At 38.7% G+C, this 14,692-nt stretch overlaps 1 protein-coding gene and 1 long non-coding RNA gene across 2 annotated transcripts in view; one reads left to right on the plus strand and one right to left on the minus strand.

Moving 5' to 3' along the window:
* The window catches only part of Kynu (kynureninase), a 134,712-nt gene extending 121,382 nt beyond the window's left edge, over positions 1-13,330 (plus strand). Inside the window, exons 11-14 of the mRNA XM_059260433.1 lie at positions 2,762-2,814; positions 4,525-4,610; positions 11,515-11,745; positions 13,163-13,330. Coding sequence (XP_059116416.1) covers positions 2,762-2,814; positions 4,525-4,610; positions 11,515-11,745; positions 13,163-13,294 — 502 coding nt within the window. The 3' untranslated portion in view covers positions 13,295-13,330. The remainder of the gene's footprint in view (positions 1-2,761; positions 2,815-4,524; positions 4,611-11,514; positions 11,746-13,162) is intronic.
* The window catches only part of LOC131909120 (uncharacterized), a 250,806-nt gene that overhangs the window by 164,188 nt on the left and 71,926 nt on the right, over positions 1-14,692 (minus strand). Inside the window, exon 4 of the long non-coding RNA XR_009378774.1 lies at positions 478-645. This is a non-coding gene — a long non-coding RNA (uncharacterized LOC131909120). The remainder of the gene's footprint in view (positions 1-477; positions 646-14,692) is intronic.

The raw sequence follows: 14,692 nt of genomic DNA on the forward strand, positions 1-14,692 counted from the left end.
ACACACACACACACACACACACACACACACACACACACACACACTTGCATGGGCATGCACATCTATTCACTCCAGAAAGGGAACACACAATAGATCAGAGTAACATTTGAACCAAAGGCAACTTTGCAAAACAGTGAGTTTTCATTGGAGTTACTAACAGGAGTATGGGTAAAGGGTTTCTTACAGAAGCAGGGGTAACTCAAAACAGTACTGTCACCAAGATGGCCACCCCAATGCCTGTGGTGACTGATGAAAGCTACAAGCTAGGAGCTCTTTGCACAACTTGCAAATAGCTACAGAAGTCCCAGGATCTCCTCTGGGCTGTGAAGCTGGTCACTTTCCTCAAGGGCACTATTTGTTGCTTCTAGACACTGCTACATTCCCTACATTTTCCCTTGGTATTTTCACATCACACTGAATATCATTCACTATGCTTTTTCGCATTTATTGATTCAATTGCTGTCTATTTTCCATTACCTTTTTGGTAGCCAGTTCCGCAGCTCCTGCAGCTTGTGATTTCCATCTGTGCATGGTGTTGCTACTTTTCTTGAGTTTCATGTAGATTCTTCATGTTGCTACTGCTATCTTCCATGCATTTTGTCAAGTCCTCTTTCAGAAAGGCATGAATGCTTGTAATCCATATCACTAAACAAAGAGGAAAGATTGTCTCTCTTTGAATGCTTGGCAAAAATAGGCATCCCAAGTTTTATAGCATGTTGTCAATTGAGTGCCTTAAACATGGTTTAATTCTTCCGTTATTTGAAATTTTCTCTTTATTTGTGAGATTGAGATTTGTTATTTATTTTGATGAATGGGGGCACATTTGCATATCCTCTTTGGTCAAATTTGTGCTTTGTTTAGGAAAACATAGCTCTTGGAATATTTTGTTATTCTCTCTCTCTGAAAAATAAAAAATAAAAAACAATACTCTTTATGAAATCACTCAAAAATAGCAAGAGCATTTCCCTATCTGTCATTTTCTCTTTAATTTGGTCTACCTTTCTAATACAGGATTTTAAGTGTTTACGAGTCTAGTATGTTTTACTTTATATTTTCTTCTTTCATTTATACTTAAAAAATAATTTTAAAATACTGAAAATAAGGTTAGAGGTGGCTCAAGGATTAAGAGCACTTGCTGTTCTTCCAGTAGACCTGGGTTCAGGTCCCCACAACTACATGGAACTGCTCACCACTGTCTGTAACTCCAGTTCCAGGAGATTCAGTGTCGTCTTCTGACCACCATGGATACCCACATGCATGGTGTACATACAGACAAGTATGCACACATGCATAGACAAAAATAAAACATAAATAAAAATAAAAATAATGAAAATATACAAATGTATTTTCTTTACTCTGGGGTGTTTTAAATCACAATAATCATGTAGCACACAATGTAAGGCTGGCTTTTATGTATTCTATCCAGTTCCTTTTGTCTGAAGATGTTTCTTTTGCCAGTACTTTGCTTACTCATTTAATGTGTATTCTATATTTTTTAAAGCTTGTTGGATATTATTTACAAAATTAGACAGTAAACTCTTTTAAGTATTTCTACATTTCAAAGTCTGTTTTATTTTCATGCATTTATTATGTATAAATTGATAAACATTTCTCCAAGTTCCAAAAGTGAGTGTCATAGTCTTCATTCCAACAGCATTGCAATGACAATGCTGTGCCAGTCAGCTTATGTGACAAACACCTGGGAGGAAGAATTCAACTGAATTAGTCTGCATCTCAGTGGCAGGTTCTAGTTCATGGTCAGGGGACTCCATTGCCCTTGGGCCCACGGTGAGGCAGAGTCTCATAGAGGAAGGTCATAGTAGAGAAAGGTGTCTCACCTCCTGGAACCCAGGAGGCAAGGAGAAGAGTAACTGGAAAGGGCCAAAGCTACACACAGTGCCCACAGTGCCCTCTTCCTCCAATGAGGCTCCACCTTCCACAGTTCTGCCAAGTATTCAAAGTTTGAGGCCACCAATAAGCCTTTACTTAAAATGATTTAAGTAGACTAGACCACTGATTAGAGTAGAGCCTTCATGATCAGTTTCTATGTCTGATGAACCCCCGTGGTATACCAAAGGCTGTGCTTGCTCATCTCCTGATCATTGCATCTAATCAAGTTGACAGGATATCATGGAAAACATTGTTCACAGAAAACTCATGATTGGGAGCATTGTGCTTTTCTCAAAGTTTGTTTGTTTGTTTGTTTGTTTACTCTAAATTGTTTCATCCTGTTTTCCAGCTAACAGAGGCATACATGATTTTTTCCTATATAATCTATATTTTCTATCTGGCTCATTCAAATACATTCAGTGTAAACTAAGTTCAAACTGAAGGAAGACATTTCTTTAGGAAATTATTCAAACACCCTCAGCACTCTATCAAGTTTTGCTAGGCCAACTTTCTGGGATTCTACTGTAAAATATCATGGACTAGTAGGTAACTTTAGCATTTAAGCTTTGGTTTGTCATTTTAAAACAAAACCACCATGAATTTTCTTCTAAATAATTTAAGAGATTAAAAAAAATCATTATATAAGAAAATATTATATAACTGTATTTTACTCTACTAAAATAAAATAAATAATGTGAGAAAATTAAATTCTCCTCATTTTTGATAGTGTTTTATTCTATTGTATAACATTTATATATTTAAGTATTTGCTAACTTGCACCACAATTTATTTTAATATACTGGCCACAAAATCCCTAAATCAACTGCAGTAGTGTTGTAGACCAAATGCCTATTGTTATCTTATATTTTAGGTTAGTGGGATGGTTTGGCCATGAACTCAGTACAAGATTTAAGATGGATAACAGTAAGTATATTCAACTTTATCATATGCAATTTTGTTTTGACTTTATTCTAATTTTCAACTGACTTTGTATTCCATGTAATAGACATGCCCCATGGAGAATGCACTTTGAAAATGTCACTGTGGTTTCCAAAATAAGAAATGACATTTCAGTATGTAAGGCTAAGTGTTTATAGATTTAGCATGATTTTGTATTTTATCCCTTTGAAGAGAGATTAAAGGAAGTGAAATCTAGCCTGTGGCTCATGTGGCTTGGTCAGATTCCCGAGTAGGAATGGCCAAAACACAGGCAGGGAAGATGGGGCCATTTGGTGATTGAGGCCAGAGCTAGAGAAACATGAATGTCAATCCCAATTTGCTGCTTAATAGTTTTGTGATAATGCCAGTCATTGTTTGTTCTGTTCCACATATTTAATATGAATAATGTGGACTTCAGTGTTTGCTTTAAGAGTAAGTTAAACTCAAAATTACAAAGCCAATGGCATTTAACAAATGTTCACATTTATTCTTGTTCCAAATATTCCCTTGCTGTGACATTTGCCACATACCAAAGAGTAAGAATCCCTATAAGCAGCTATGTCAATGGGTAGTAAGCTGCCACGCACAAGGGTCACATCTGCCCTCTTCCTTTTTCCCAGGACTGTGCTCTAGTCTTCTACAACACTGGAGGCATCCATTTTCCAATTAAGCATAAATTCAGGGGTTTTTGTGTGTGTCCAGATCTTTGGAACTCTTTATATGTCTTTAAATTGGCAGTACCCAGGTCACAGAGTCCTGAAAGACAAGCCTAGTTAAATCAGAAGCCACACTGCTAACCTGTTAGCTTCATTCAGTCACTTCAACTGAGGTGAGGTTTCTTACCCGTCGAGAGGAGATTTGATTAGGTCAAGAACAGAACTGGCTCTCTTGCTGTGAGACGGAAGCTGTTCTGCTCAGCTTGGTAATGTAGTGCTAATGCAGCCATAGAGGCTCATAGAAGTCACCGAGACGGTTGTCCAATAAGCCTTTACTTAAAATGATTTAAAACCATGTAATGGATTGGACTTTGCCTGCTGGTTTTATTTCAGCTAGCCCAAGGCTTGATAAATTTCCAAAGAAATTTAACATTTTTTTCTTAGTTTTAAATGAATTTCTGGCCACACCAATGTTATTAGGTTTAACTTGCATCAGTTCAATGTACTTAATTGAGTTAGGGGGTACAACTTTATTTTCTAGCTCATCACACATAGACAGATTTTTTTTTTAAATCTCCTCTCCTTTTCCTAAGAAATCCATGTGACCTAATAAAACTCCTAGAGCTAGAACCACCTTCGTGAGTCATTTCATTCATCTCTCTGCCTTCAGGTGACTCAGGATCACATGCCTTCACATCTTGATGTTCTCTCTCATGACATGACATTCATAATATTTTTAAAGCATAGAGTAAAAAGGAAACACTGTCTTGGAACCAGGAAGAGAGAGGGTAGGGTTTGGATGATTTTTATCTTCCTGTGAGGGTGCTAGCTGACGGGGCTGAGCCCAAGTCATAGGAATTGCCGTGGAGTGAAAATACATCAGATTTTTCCCTCCATTGAGTTTCTTTTACATAGTTCAGGAATACCATGGAGGGGGGAATATGGTTTTAAGTCTTACTCTTTCAATATTGACTTCTTTATAGTTGTAAGCCCTTCTTTAAAGTATGTTGTAAATAATGATGTTATACTAATTTTTCAGAACTGCAGTTAATCCCTGGGGCCAATGGATTCCGTATTTCCAACCCTCCCATTTTGTTGGTCTGTCCCTTGCACGCTAGTTTAGAGGTAAGAAACCTGGGCTTCTGCCTTCCCACATCCTTCCTGCGTACCTCACCTGGTTGTCACGGGTCCTAAAGAGTTTCTGCTAATCAAAAAGTTCCTGCCATTTTCCAACAAACAATAGAGAAAAGGCAGCATTTCCTACTGGGACAGTGATTATTACTATGACCTTAAATTTGTTTTATTTGTTAATTGTGCCCGACATGGGGAGACATGTCTTTTGCTGTTCTCCTGAGATGTGTGTGGACTTGACAGAGTCAATGTTCACCTTTCCACAAACCAAATGAGCGTGGAACGTTGAATTCTAATTTAATTCACTCAAGTAGCTGGTATTTACTAAGGAATTGGCAGGCATTGTTGTGACATCTAGATATTTGGTACCTCTAGTTCAACAAGCTGAGGAATCACTAAAGTGCCCTGTAAAAAAGTAACAGGAGGCTAACTTCATAAGATAACTGAAGAATTAGGGAAACCATACATAGGGTAAGGTGGCCTCACTAAACCGGGTAGATATTTTTCTTATTGAGATGTCTACGGCATTGTATCCATGCATAATTTCTAGTATAATCACTCAGTATTTTCTTTTAAATGAATTCATACATTTGTCTACATTGATTTTACACAATATTAATATTTATAAAATCATTTAGGTTTATAGATATGTATGTATACAAAAAGTAGATACAGAAAAATGAACATATCTAGAAACCCAAACTGTTAGTGATATTCTAAATTCATTCAAGTAAATATATTATATATAACTATTACTCATCAAGTAATTAAAATTATATAATTTGGAGCTAGAGAAGAGGCTCATGGGTTAAGAATACTGGCTGTATTTCCACAGGACTTGGGTTTGATTTCAGACACTCACATGACAACTCACAACTGTCTGTAACTCCAGTCCTAGGGAATCCAATGCCCTCTTCTAACCTCTGTGGGCGTCATACACACATGTGGCACATGCATACACATGCATACAGACAAAACACCCCTACACACAAAATAATAATACATTTCCAAAGTTATATACATAATATTGATACATATATCAATTGAATACATTTGACTGAAATGTATTAAAAATCATACCTCTTTAAACAAATGCTTAAACAGATACCTCCTAGACAAATAAAGATTTGTATTTGTTTTTTAATGCCTTCTAAAACCATCTAATTCATGATATTTTAGGAAATCTGTTGTGCAGGATTTGAGCTTGAAAGGGTTTTTTAATTTTTATTTTTATTTTGCAGTACAATTCAGTTCCACACATCAGTCATGGATTCCCCCGTTCTTCCCCCTCGAGAGGGGTTTTAAAGAAATGATATCTCTTCTAAACCAAAAATATAGTAGTTTCTCATTATGGCCACTGGGTGGCAGTATCAAATTCCTGTTTTTGTACATCTTCACCACTAGATAGTGATAATTGTCTTTCTCATTTCATCCTAGTTTAGGAAGCACCTATTCAGTTTGACCACTAGATGGAGCATGTGCTGTTTTCACCTTTTGGGACTGTTTTGTTTTGACAGAAAATAGACCAAATGACAAGATTGTTTTTCGGCCAGTGTAACACTTTTTAAAGTCTTTTGGAGGACAAGTCTGTTTAGTACTTTAGGTAATGATATTTAGTAGTTGTCTATAGTATTTAATAACTAGTATCCATGAGGAGAAAACTTGTTTAGCAATTTGAAAACAGCAAGTGTCATCTCAGTTTGCAAGGTTTTAACTGAAGGGCTAAGCACGGAAGCAACCAAGACATACCCTAGGGAGCTAGAGAGTCCTAGTATTTAGCTCATAGCTTCTGATTTCTCTGATCCGTATATTCCAAAATTGTCTTTTTTTTTTTTTTTTAAGACAAGATAACCTCCAACTCAGCTCTCTCCACCTTTGGAGTGGGGTAATTCTAGCCCCTGGGGCCACACCCAGCCCCACTCACTTTAGCAAACTATCTGCACACAAGGGTGGCAGACTGTCCTTTATCCTACCACTGGTCTACTGTGCTGGATTAGAGCCACCTGCACCAACTTTCCATTCTCAGACTCGAGGACTGACTGATCTTCCCCTTTAAAACCTGGACTTAAACCTACCAAAGAACCTTAGCAGCCGCCTGCAGCAGGACACACAGTCCTTCTGGACTCCAGTTGCTGCCATTCACTACCAAGGCTGTGTTCTGGCCAAATGATCCTTCCCCCTTTTTAGTTTTAATTTTTAGAAATTTTAATTAAAATATAATTTTGCCACTTTCTTCCTTTCTCTCCCTCTAGCCCCTCCTCCAATTCACCCCATGCCCCTCCCAAACCTACAGCCTCTTCTTTGATTATTATTGTTGAATATACTACTCAAGCTTTGTTTGGGCTAAAGTGGTTTTGAAATTTCTCCTCCACATTTTAAATGGCAAAGGTTTAAAATCACAAAATAACACACAATTCCCATTCCCATTCTCTGATATACTAATCCCCCTGTATTTCTGAGCCACGTCAGTAAGCATGGGCAAATTAAACTCCTTGGTTTTACTTGTTTATAAATTTTGTTTGTTTGGTTCTGGGGGAGAGCCAGCCATGCTGTGGACACAAGAAAGGTGAAGTGTCATGGGGAAGGAAACAACGTAAGAAGGGGGGGGGAGTTTCAACGTGAGAAAGGCTGATCAGTGAGAGAAGAGCGGAGATAGGGAAGGCAAGCTGGGACAGAAAAGGACAAAAGAGATGGGAAGAGAGCGAGAGTGGGAGGGCATGCACCTTACTAAAATATGACCGATATTTAAATGAAAGAACAAATGCTTTAACCAGTTTGTCTTGTCTACCTTCCTTTCAAAACTGTTCTATATACTTGAAAAACAACTGGAGGATTCTACACTTAAAGATCAACTGGACAGGGACAGAGAGATGTCTCAGCGTATAAGGCACTTGCTGCACAAACCAGGGGACCTGTGTAGATAAAGGTGGAAGGAGAGAACAGAAGTGGCAATGTTGTTCTCCGACCTCCACATGTGCACCACAGCACGTACGCCCCCACCCAATGCTTACGTACATCTTTAAAAAATACATCACTTATGACTTTGTGTGCAACTACATTTGCTCAGCTGATATTGTTAAAGTATCTCCTGTCATCAGTTTCGAACTGCCACTTCCTGTCCACTGCTGGGTAGTAGTCATTCACACCACCACTTAAAATACACTGTGGCTGAGCAGGAAGAGAAGGAGACTGGGAAGAAGCCCACACTCCATTCCACACCAGACACTATGGATGACCTCGAACAAGCACAGCTGCTCCTGAGTATATTGCTCCATTTTTGTAATGAAGATGTTTGGAGCAGAGAATTTCAGAAGTTTCTACAGTCTTCTGACCACTGAGTTGCAATTTTTATGTATTTTATACTTAATGTTCATATTTTTATATATCAGTAAGTGTACAATTTCTACATCTGCTCAATATATAAATTTATTGTTATGGTATAAGCTACAATAACTATTCAAAAACACAAGCTAAGTATTCAGGTTGACTGCAGGGTGATGAAGCCCAAGACAGCAGCAAGGACAAATGCGAGGTGCTTCTTCACAAGGCTTCAGGATCCAAGTTTGAAAATTTAATAGAAGCCAGGTAGGCTTCGTGGCTCACTCCTTATGTCCCAGCACTCAGGAGGCAGAGGCAGAGACAGGTGAATGAATATCTGTGAACTCCAGGCCCACCAGGGCTGCATAGGAAGACCCTGTCTCAAAAAAAAAAAATGAATAAAGAGGAAGAAATGAGAGAAAGAAAGGAGAAAGAAAGGGAAGGGAATGCAGGAAAAAAGAGAAATAAAAGGAAAATAAAAAAGAATTTAAGAGAAAAAAATCCGAACAATGGAATACTCAGCATTCTACATGGTTTTACTCCTTGAAGGATCTAACCTTCTACCTTGAGAGTCTAGCCTTCTTCCTTGAGGGTCTAACCTTGAAGATCAAACCTCACCCTAGCTTGAAGATCTAACCTTCCTAGTCTTATGTTCATTTTACACAGTAACAACAAAATAAAGCAAATAGAGAAACCTGCCAAGAATTCTTTTAAAAGCTATAGGATTTTAACATTGTATTTTTCTTTCTTTTTTTGTTGTTTGTTTGTTTGTTTTGAGACAGGGTTTCTTTGCATAGCTTTGGTTTTCCTAGAACTAACTCTGTAGACCAGGCTGGCCTTGAACTTACAGAAATCTTCCTGCTTGTGCCTCCCAAGTGCTGGGATTAAAGGCGTTCACCACCACTGCCAGGTAAAATTGTATTTTTCAACTTCCTCTTAAAAAAAATTTCTTTTTTGATTCTTGAACGAATGAAGTAAAAAAAAAAAAGCAACAAGGAAAGCAGGCACATGTTATATTTCCCTAACTCCCATCAACTCATCTTTGGGTTCTTTGGTTTTTGCTTTTGTTTTGTTTTGTTTTTCCATGCTGAGGATGAAGCCCCTTGGACTTTAGGCAAGCATTCCAGCACTGAGCCCATCCGCAGCTCTCTTCAATGCAGGACTTCAGAACCTACTTCTCAGCTCTGTGAGGACACTATAGGAAGGCTCAGGCTATGTTGTGGTTTGAACGTGGTCCCCACAGATTCGGGTATTTGAGTGTCTGGTCCCCAGCTCAAGAAACCATCTTAAAAGGAGGTGGAGTTCTGCTGGAGGAAGCTGAACATAAGGGCAGGCCTTGGAATTTTATAGTGTGTCCCAACTTCCAGTCTGCCCTGTTCCTGAAGGTGGACACAGTGTGACTTAGAACTGTTAGCAGGCATAAACTCTTCCTTGTTCACATTGCTTATTGTCAGGTCACAGGTAACAGGAACTGTGACTAGAAAGACCACAGCCACCCTTGCTGTGGCTGTAAAGCGGGAAAATAATTTTATATTTATTTTTCTGTGGAAGAGTAAACCATTTTGTAATATAAAAGATAAAATGGGTTGACATTGAACACAAAGATGTTTTAGTTATAAAAGAAATCAGTAAAAGCAAATGCCTCATCTTTTTTAAGAACACAAGAAATGCTAGCTAATAGTCTCCAAGAGCTTCTTTTACCTGTTGATATAAATGAATTATTAAAAGTGGACAACTTGCTCTCCCTATGCATGGGGTCTTCATTCATGGAGTCATATTCAGGGGAAAACATTCTCCTCACACAGACCTGTGTTTTCCTTGTCATTATATCCAGATGATACAGTGTTTACAAATAGCTCCACAGCAGTTGTGCTGTGTTAGCAGGATCCTTAAGTATTATAGTGTGTGAGAGGATGTGTGATGATCACATGAAAGTCCAATGCTATTATACTTATGGAATTTGGTTGTCAAGGGTTTGGATACTTGTAAGAGTTGTGGAAGCAGATGGAAAGGAGCAACTGTATTTTACACATTACCCTATGTGCATATTTGGGGGCCAGTAACTGAACCAGAAAATTTTATATAATAGTTTACTAAACAAAATATTTTTAGAATATTATAATATCCAAAGAGAAACTTGAGCTAATGTATCTCATAGTCTTGTTTCAAACACTTACAAGCCATGCCTTGCCAATCTGCTCCTACCCTTCAAGGAGTATGCTGACCTAAATCCTGACTGGCTTCTCAGAAGCTCCAGCCCGCCAACATCTTGTTTTGCACAAGGTAATGAAACTTCCAGCAGCTTGGACCTAATGTCCTGAAGCTAGTGATGTTGACACCTGATCTCTACAAAGACACCAGCACCTTCCTACACCTGCCTCTGCCTGCAGCTGCTTCGGTGTGCAGCTGCCTCTGCCTGGAACAGGTGCATTCACTCATCTCAAACATATTTCCCTTCAGCAGTTTCCCGGCCTTACACACAGACAGAAGATCTAGAGTAACCATCAGTCTCTGCCTGGGGCTGGATCTTCGCTGACTCACAATCCTAGCAAATCCATACTTCATACACTGTAGATCCAGAGAAATCTTTGCTTACTGTTTCAAGTCTGATTAGAATGCCTTCTCACACATGCTGTTTATGTCTTGATAAAACCCAGATACCACTAAATGACACCACCCATATTTGTTCTTGATATTTTGGCTCATGTTATAGCAAAGGACATTAAATGGCATGCCATATACATCATGCTGTTAACATTTCCCCCAGTTCTTACATGGAGGATACATTTTTAAACAAGACAGAAAAGCATGTCTGTTATGGCCCATAACATTACTACACCAATTACTGTAGACCCTTGTCACTCATTGTGATAGGCCCATCAGACAGCAAATGACAGTATTTTACACAAGTGCAAGGATTTTTGCAAGGAAAGGAGCAGTGGAAGGTGGTGGTGACTAAATTCCTCAGCAACAATAAGTATTTATGCCACATTATTAGCTTCCCTGAGAAAATCAGCTTCATAATTTAACTTTTAACAATATAAGCTGGGTGGTGGTGAATCACACCTTTAATCCGAGCACTCAGGAGGCAGGGGCAGCTGGATCTCTGAGTTCAAGGACAGCCTGGTCTACAGAGCAAGTTCCAGGACAGTCAGAGCTAGACAGAAAAACCCTGTCTCAGAAAACAAACGAACAACAACAAAACAGTACTGACTTGGGAAAATGTAGTGATCACCAAGACATTGTGGACAATACCAGGAACCTCATTTACAAATATATTTGTCTTGTTTTGAGTGGTCTGTGGACCAAACTACAGACAACAGTTGAATGGTCTGAAGCAAAAATATTCTCCTCTTGCAAACATTGTTTAAATGGCGTTTTGCATATATTTTCTGTCATGGAAGCTTTACCTAATGATAAAGCATTAAAAGATAGCATGTTTCCATGGAGAGAAGATGTTCTAAAATGTGTTTTTTTTAATAGATCAAAAATTGGAATTTCCTTTTTTCTGTGTGATTTCCATTTAACTTTCGCTTCTCTTTGACCCAGAAGCCACTGCTAATCTGATTGTTATTCTCAGCTCTTTCAGAAAGCAACTATGACAGCGCTGAGGAGAAAATCCATTCTGCTGACAGGCTATCTGGAATACATGCTCAAACAATACCACAGCAAAGAGAACACAGAAAACAAGGGGCCCGTTGTGAACATCATCACCCCGTCCAGAGCAGAGGACCGAGGCTGCCAGTTAACACTGACCTTTTCCATTTCCAGGAAAGGCGTTTTTGAGGAACTCGAAAAAAGAGGAGTCGTTGTGAGTATATGATCAGTTTCTGTCTTGCACTGAACCACAGTTTCTCTTTGGGCTCCAAGTTGGGATGAGTATTGTGTTCCTCAGTTCACCCTTTATTACATATCATTCCCATTAGCCAGTCAGGATAAGTCAAACACCAACTCAGCACTCAGCACTCTGCTGAGGGATAGCTAGAAGGGCCCTCTGTTGATTCTGATCAAATGGCATACACGACAAATCTGCTTTTGAAAAATAGTCTTACGTTATTTCCTCAGTTTTTTGACAGCTAAGCAGAGATATATTTCATCAGACTCAGTGAAGACAAAATTTTTACCAGTTTTTGGCTTGTAAAATATATATATGTGTGTGTGTGTGTGTGTGTGTGTGTGTGTGTGTGTGTGTATACATATATATGTATACATATATCATATATATGATATAAGTTATAGGGTTAAAGATAACCCTTTTATATTTTATTGAAAGAAATAAAACTAATCACCCTCACTTGGTTGATTAAACTAAATTAATCTCATTTTGGCACTTCAATCAAAAACAATGTGGTGACATTTCTGAGGAGTGGGAACGAGACAAAGAATATTGACTGTTGCTTAAACCCTGTGTTTAGGTGGCCTTCTTAGCCTTTTGGGAAGAACTGACACATATTACTAAGGTAGCTGCAAGAAAAAAGGTATATGAGTTGGGCTGCATTCCACTCATTAGTACTCACAGCTTTAGAAAGTTACCCTGCCTCGGAGCTCATGTTATAGTAACAGCATTGCAAACCAAGCTGAGGCCCTCCCAAGCTCTGTGCTCTCAGGAAATCCATGCTCCTTTGGCTTGAGATTTCCCATATTTGTTTTGAGTTTAATAACACTACAAAGACTCATTATAGAAATTAAACAAGATAGCATACCCAGACTATATTAACTGATGTCTATAATCGACATTCCTTAAAGTTGGCTGTGGTGATAACTAGGCCAGGTAAAATTATTTGTTCCTACTACCAAACGCATCAACAGTCCCAGGAACATATAGACAAGTCCTCTCTCCATGGTCAGGGATTAGAGACTTAAATAAAGGATCGTTTCTAAAGCTCCTAAAATCTCACCAAGGCACTTATACATTTACATTGGTCCCAGAGATCCATCTGATCTGGGGCTTACCCTCTGGAAAGCTGGTTATAGGATCCACTTTGAGAGATAACGCTCAGTGTCTTCAGAAACATAATTTGGACATTCACATGAGAACCCACTGTTGGTGTCATTATTAAGAGCAAAGTTTAGACTAACAGAGACATAGAGTTTTACTTACAGTGACAGAAAAAATTGCTCATATATTGTGTTATAAGGAAGTCACCGTCTATGGAATCTTATCATGTAAGTAGAATTTCTGTGTGTGGATATTGCTTAGATGATGGCTTTATGTTTTTTCTCTCCAGTGTGACAAGCGAGAACCAGATGGTATCCGTGTGGCCCCCGTTCCTCTCTATAATTCTTTCCATGATGTTTATAAGTTCGTCAGACTGCTCACTGCCATACTTGACTCTTCAGAAACTAGCCATGTTTTCTAGAATCACTCAAGCAAATCTCATTTCACTACTATTGAATTCCAGTCATTAAAAAATATCTAGAACTTGATTGCCTAGAATTGGTAATAATTATATAAACTTAGATAAAATTTGATATCTGTTTTAATGACGGTGTTGTTGGGGAATGTAGTGTCTTTGAGACTAGACAGTCAGACATGACATGACATGACTCCAGCCTGTAGGTCACTGTCTTGATCACTTGTATATTCCATGGTCACTGAAAGATTTTCTGTTTAATTTGTGATTGAACTGACAGCTTTATAATGTCTGAGGACTTCTTGCATCCTCATTGGAAGTGTTGCTTTAATTTTGATGTAAAAAAATTTTTCTTTTAAAACTTGTAATAATCTTGAATTGTAAATCTTGTAAAAACTTGAATAATCTAAAATATGTATGATCATATGATATTTCACCAAATTCCAGGAAAAGAAAATCCATTTTCTATGCTGTTACAATCGTGTGTGTGTGTGTGTGTGTGTGTGTGTGTGTGTGTGTGTGTGTGTGTGTGTGTACCCATGTAAATTCACATACATGAGGGATGATGGTGAGAGTGCTTAGGCTACATGCTCATGTGAAGCCAGAGGTCAACACTGGGTATCTTCCTCAATCACTGTCCACTTAATTTTTAAAATTTTTATTCATGTATTTTATGCATATGAGTGTTTTGCTTGCATATATGTCTGTCCATCATGTACATGCTGTGTCTACTGCAGCTAGAATAGGGTGTCAGATCACCTGGGACTGGAGTTACAGCCATTTGTGAGCCACTGTGTGGGTGCTGAGAATCGAACCCAGGTCCTCTGGAAGACCAGCCAGTGCTCTGGTCCTCTATCTCCCCAGCCCGTCCATCTCATAGTTTGATATAGGTTTCCTCACCAAACCTGGAGCTCACTCCTTCAGCTAGCTGACCAGTGAGTCTTCGGGGTTTCTCTGTCTCTGCCCCCTCTCATTAGTCCTGGGATATAGATGTATGCTGCTACACATAGACTTTACATGGGTTCTGGAATCTGAACACTGGTCACCAAGCATGCCCCAGACATCACATTGTTATTTAACGTTCTTTTATATTTGTTCTTTGTGTCTTTCACATCATGCATCTCTGTCTCATTCATTTCCCCACCCTCTGTGTCCGCCCTCTGCCCTTGCAGCACCCTCCAAAATAAAACAAAATAAAATTTAAAAGAAATCAGTCTCATCATGGAAGCTGTAGCGTCACACACTGAGTCATGCAGTAAACCCTTTTACCCATATATCTTTACTTGCAAATGTTCATTGCAAAGAGTTGTTGGTCTGGTTCGAGGCCTCTGGTTTCTGCTACACTATCAATGCTGGACCCTCACTGGGACTCCTCTTGGGTATCCTATTGTTGGCTTGTGTCAT

This window comes from Peromyscus eremicus, chromosome 4 (genome assembly GCF_949786415.1).
Source record: "Peromyscus eremicus chromosome 4, PerEre_H2_v1, whole genome shotgun sequence".
NCBI lineage: Eukaryota > Metazoa > Chordata > Mammalia > Rodentia > Cricetidae > Peromyscus > Peromyscus eremicus.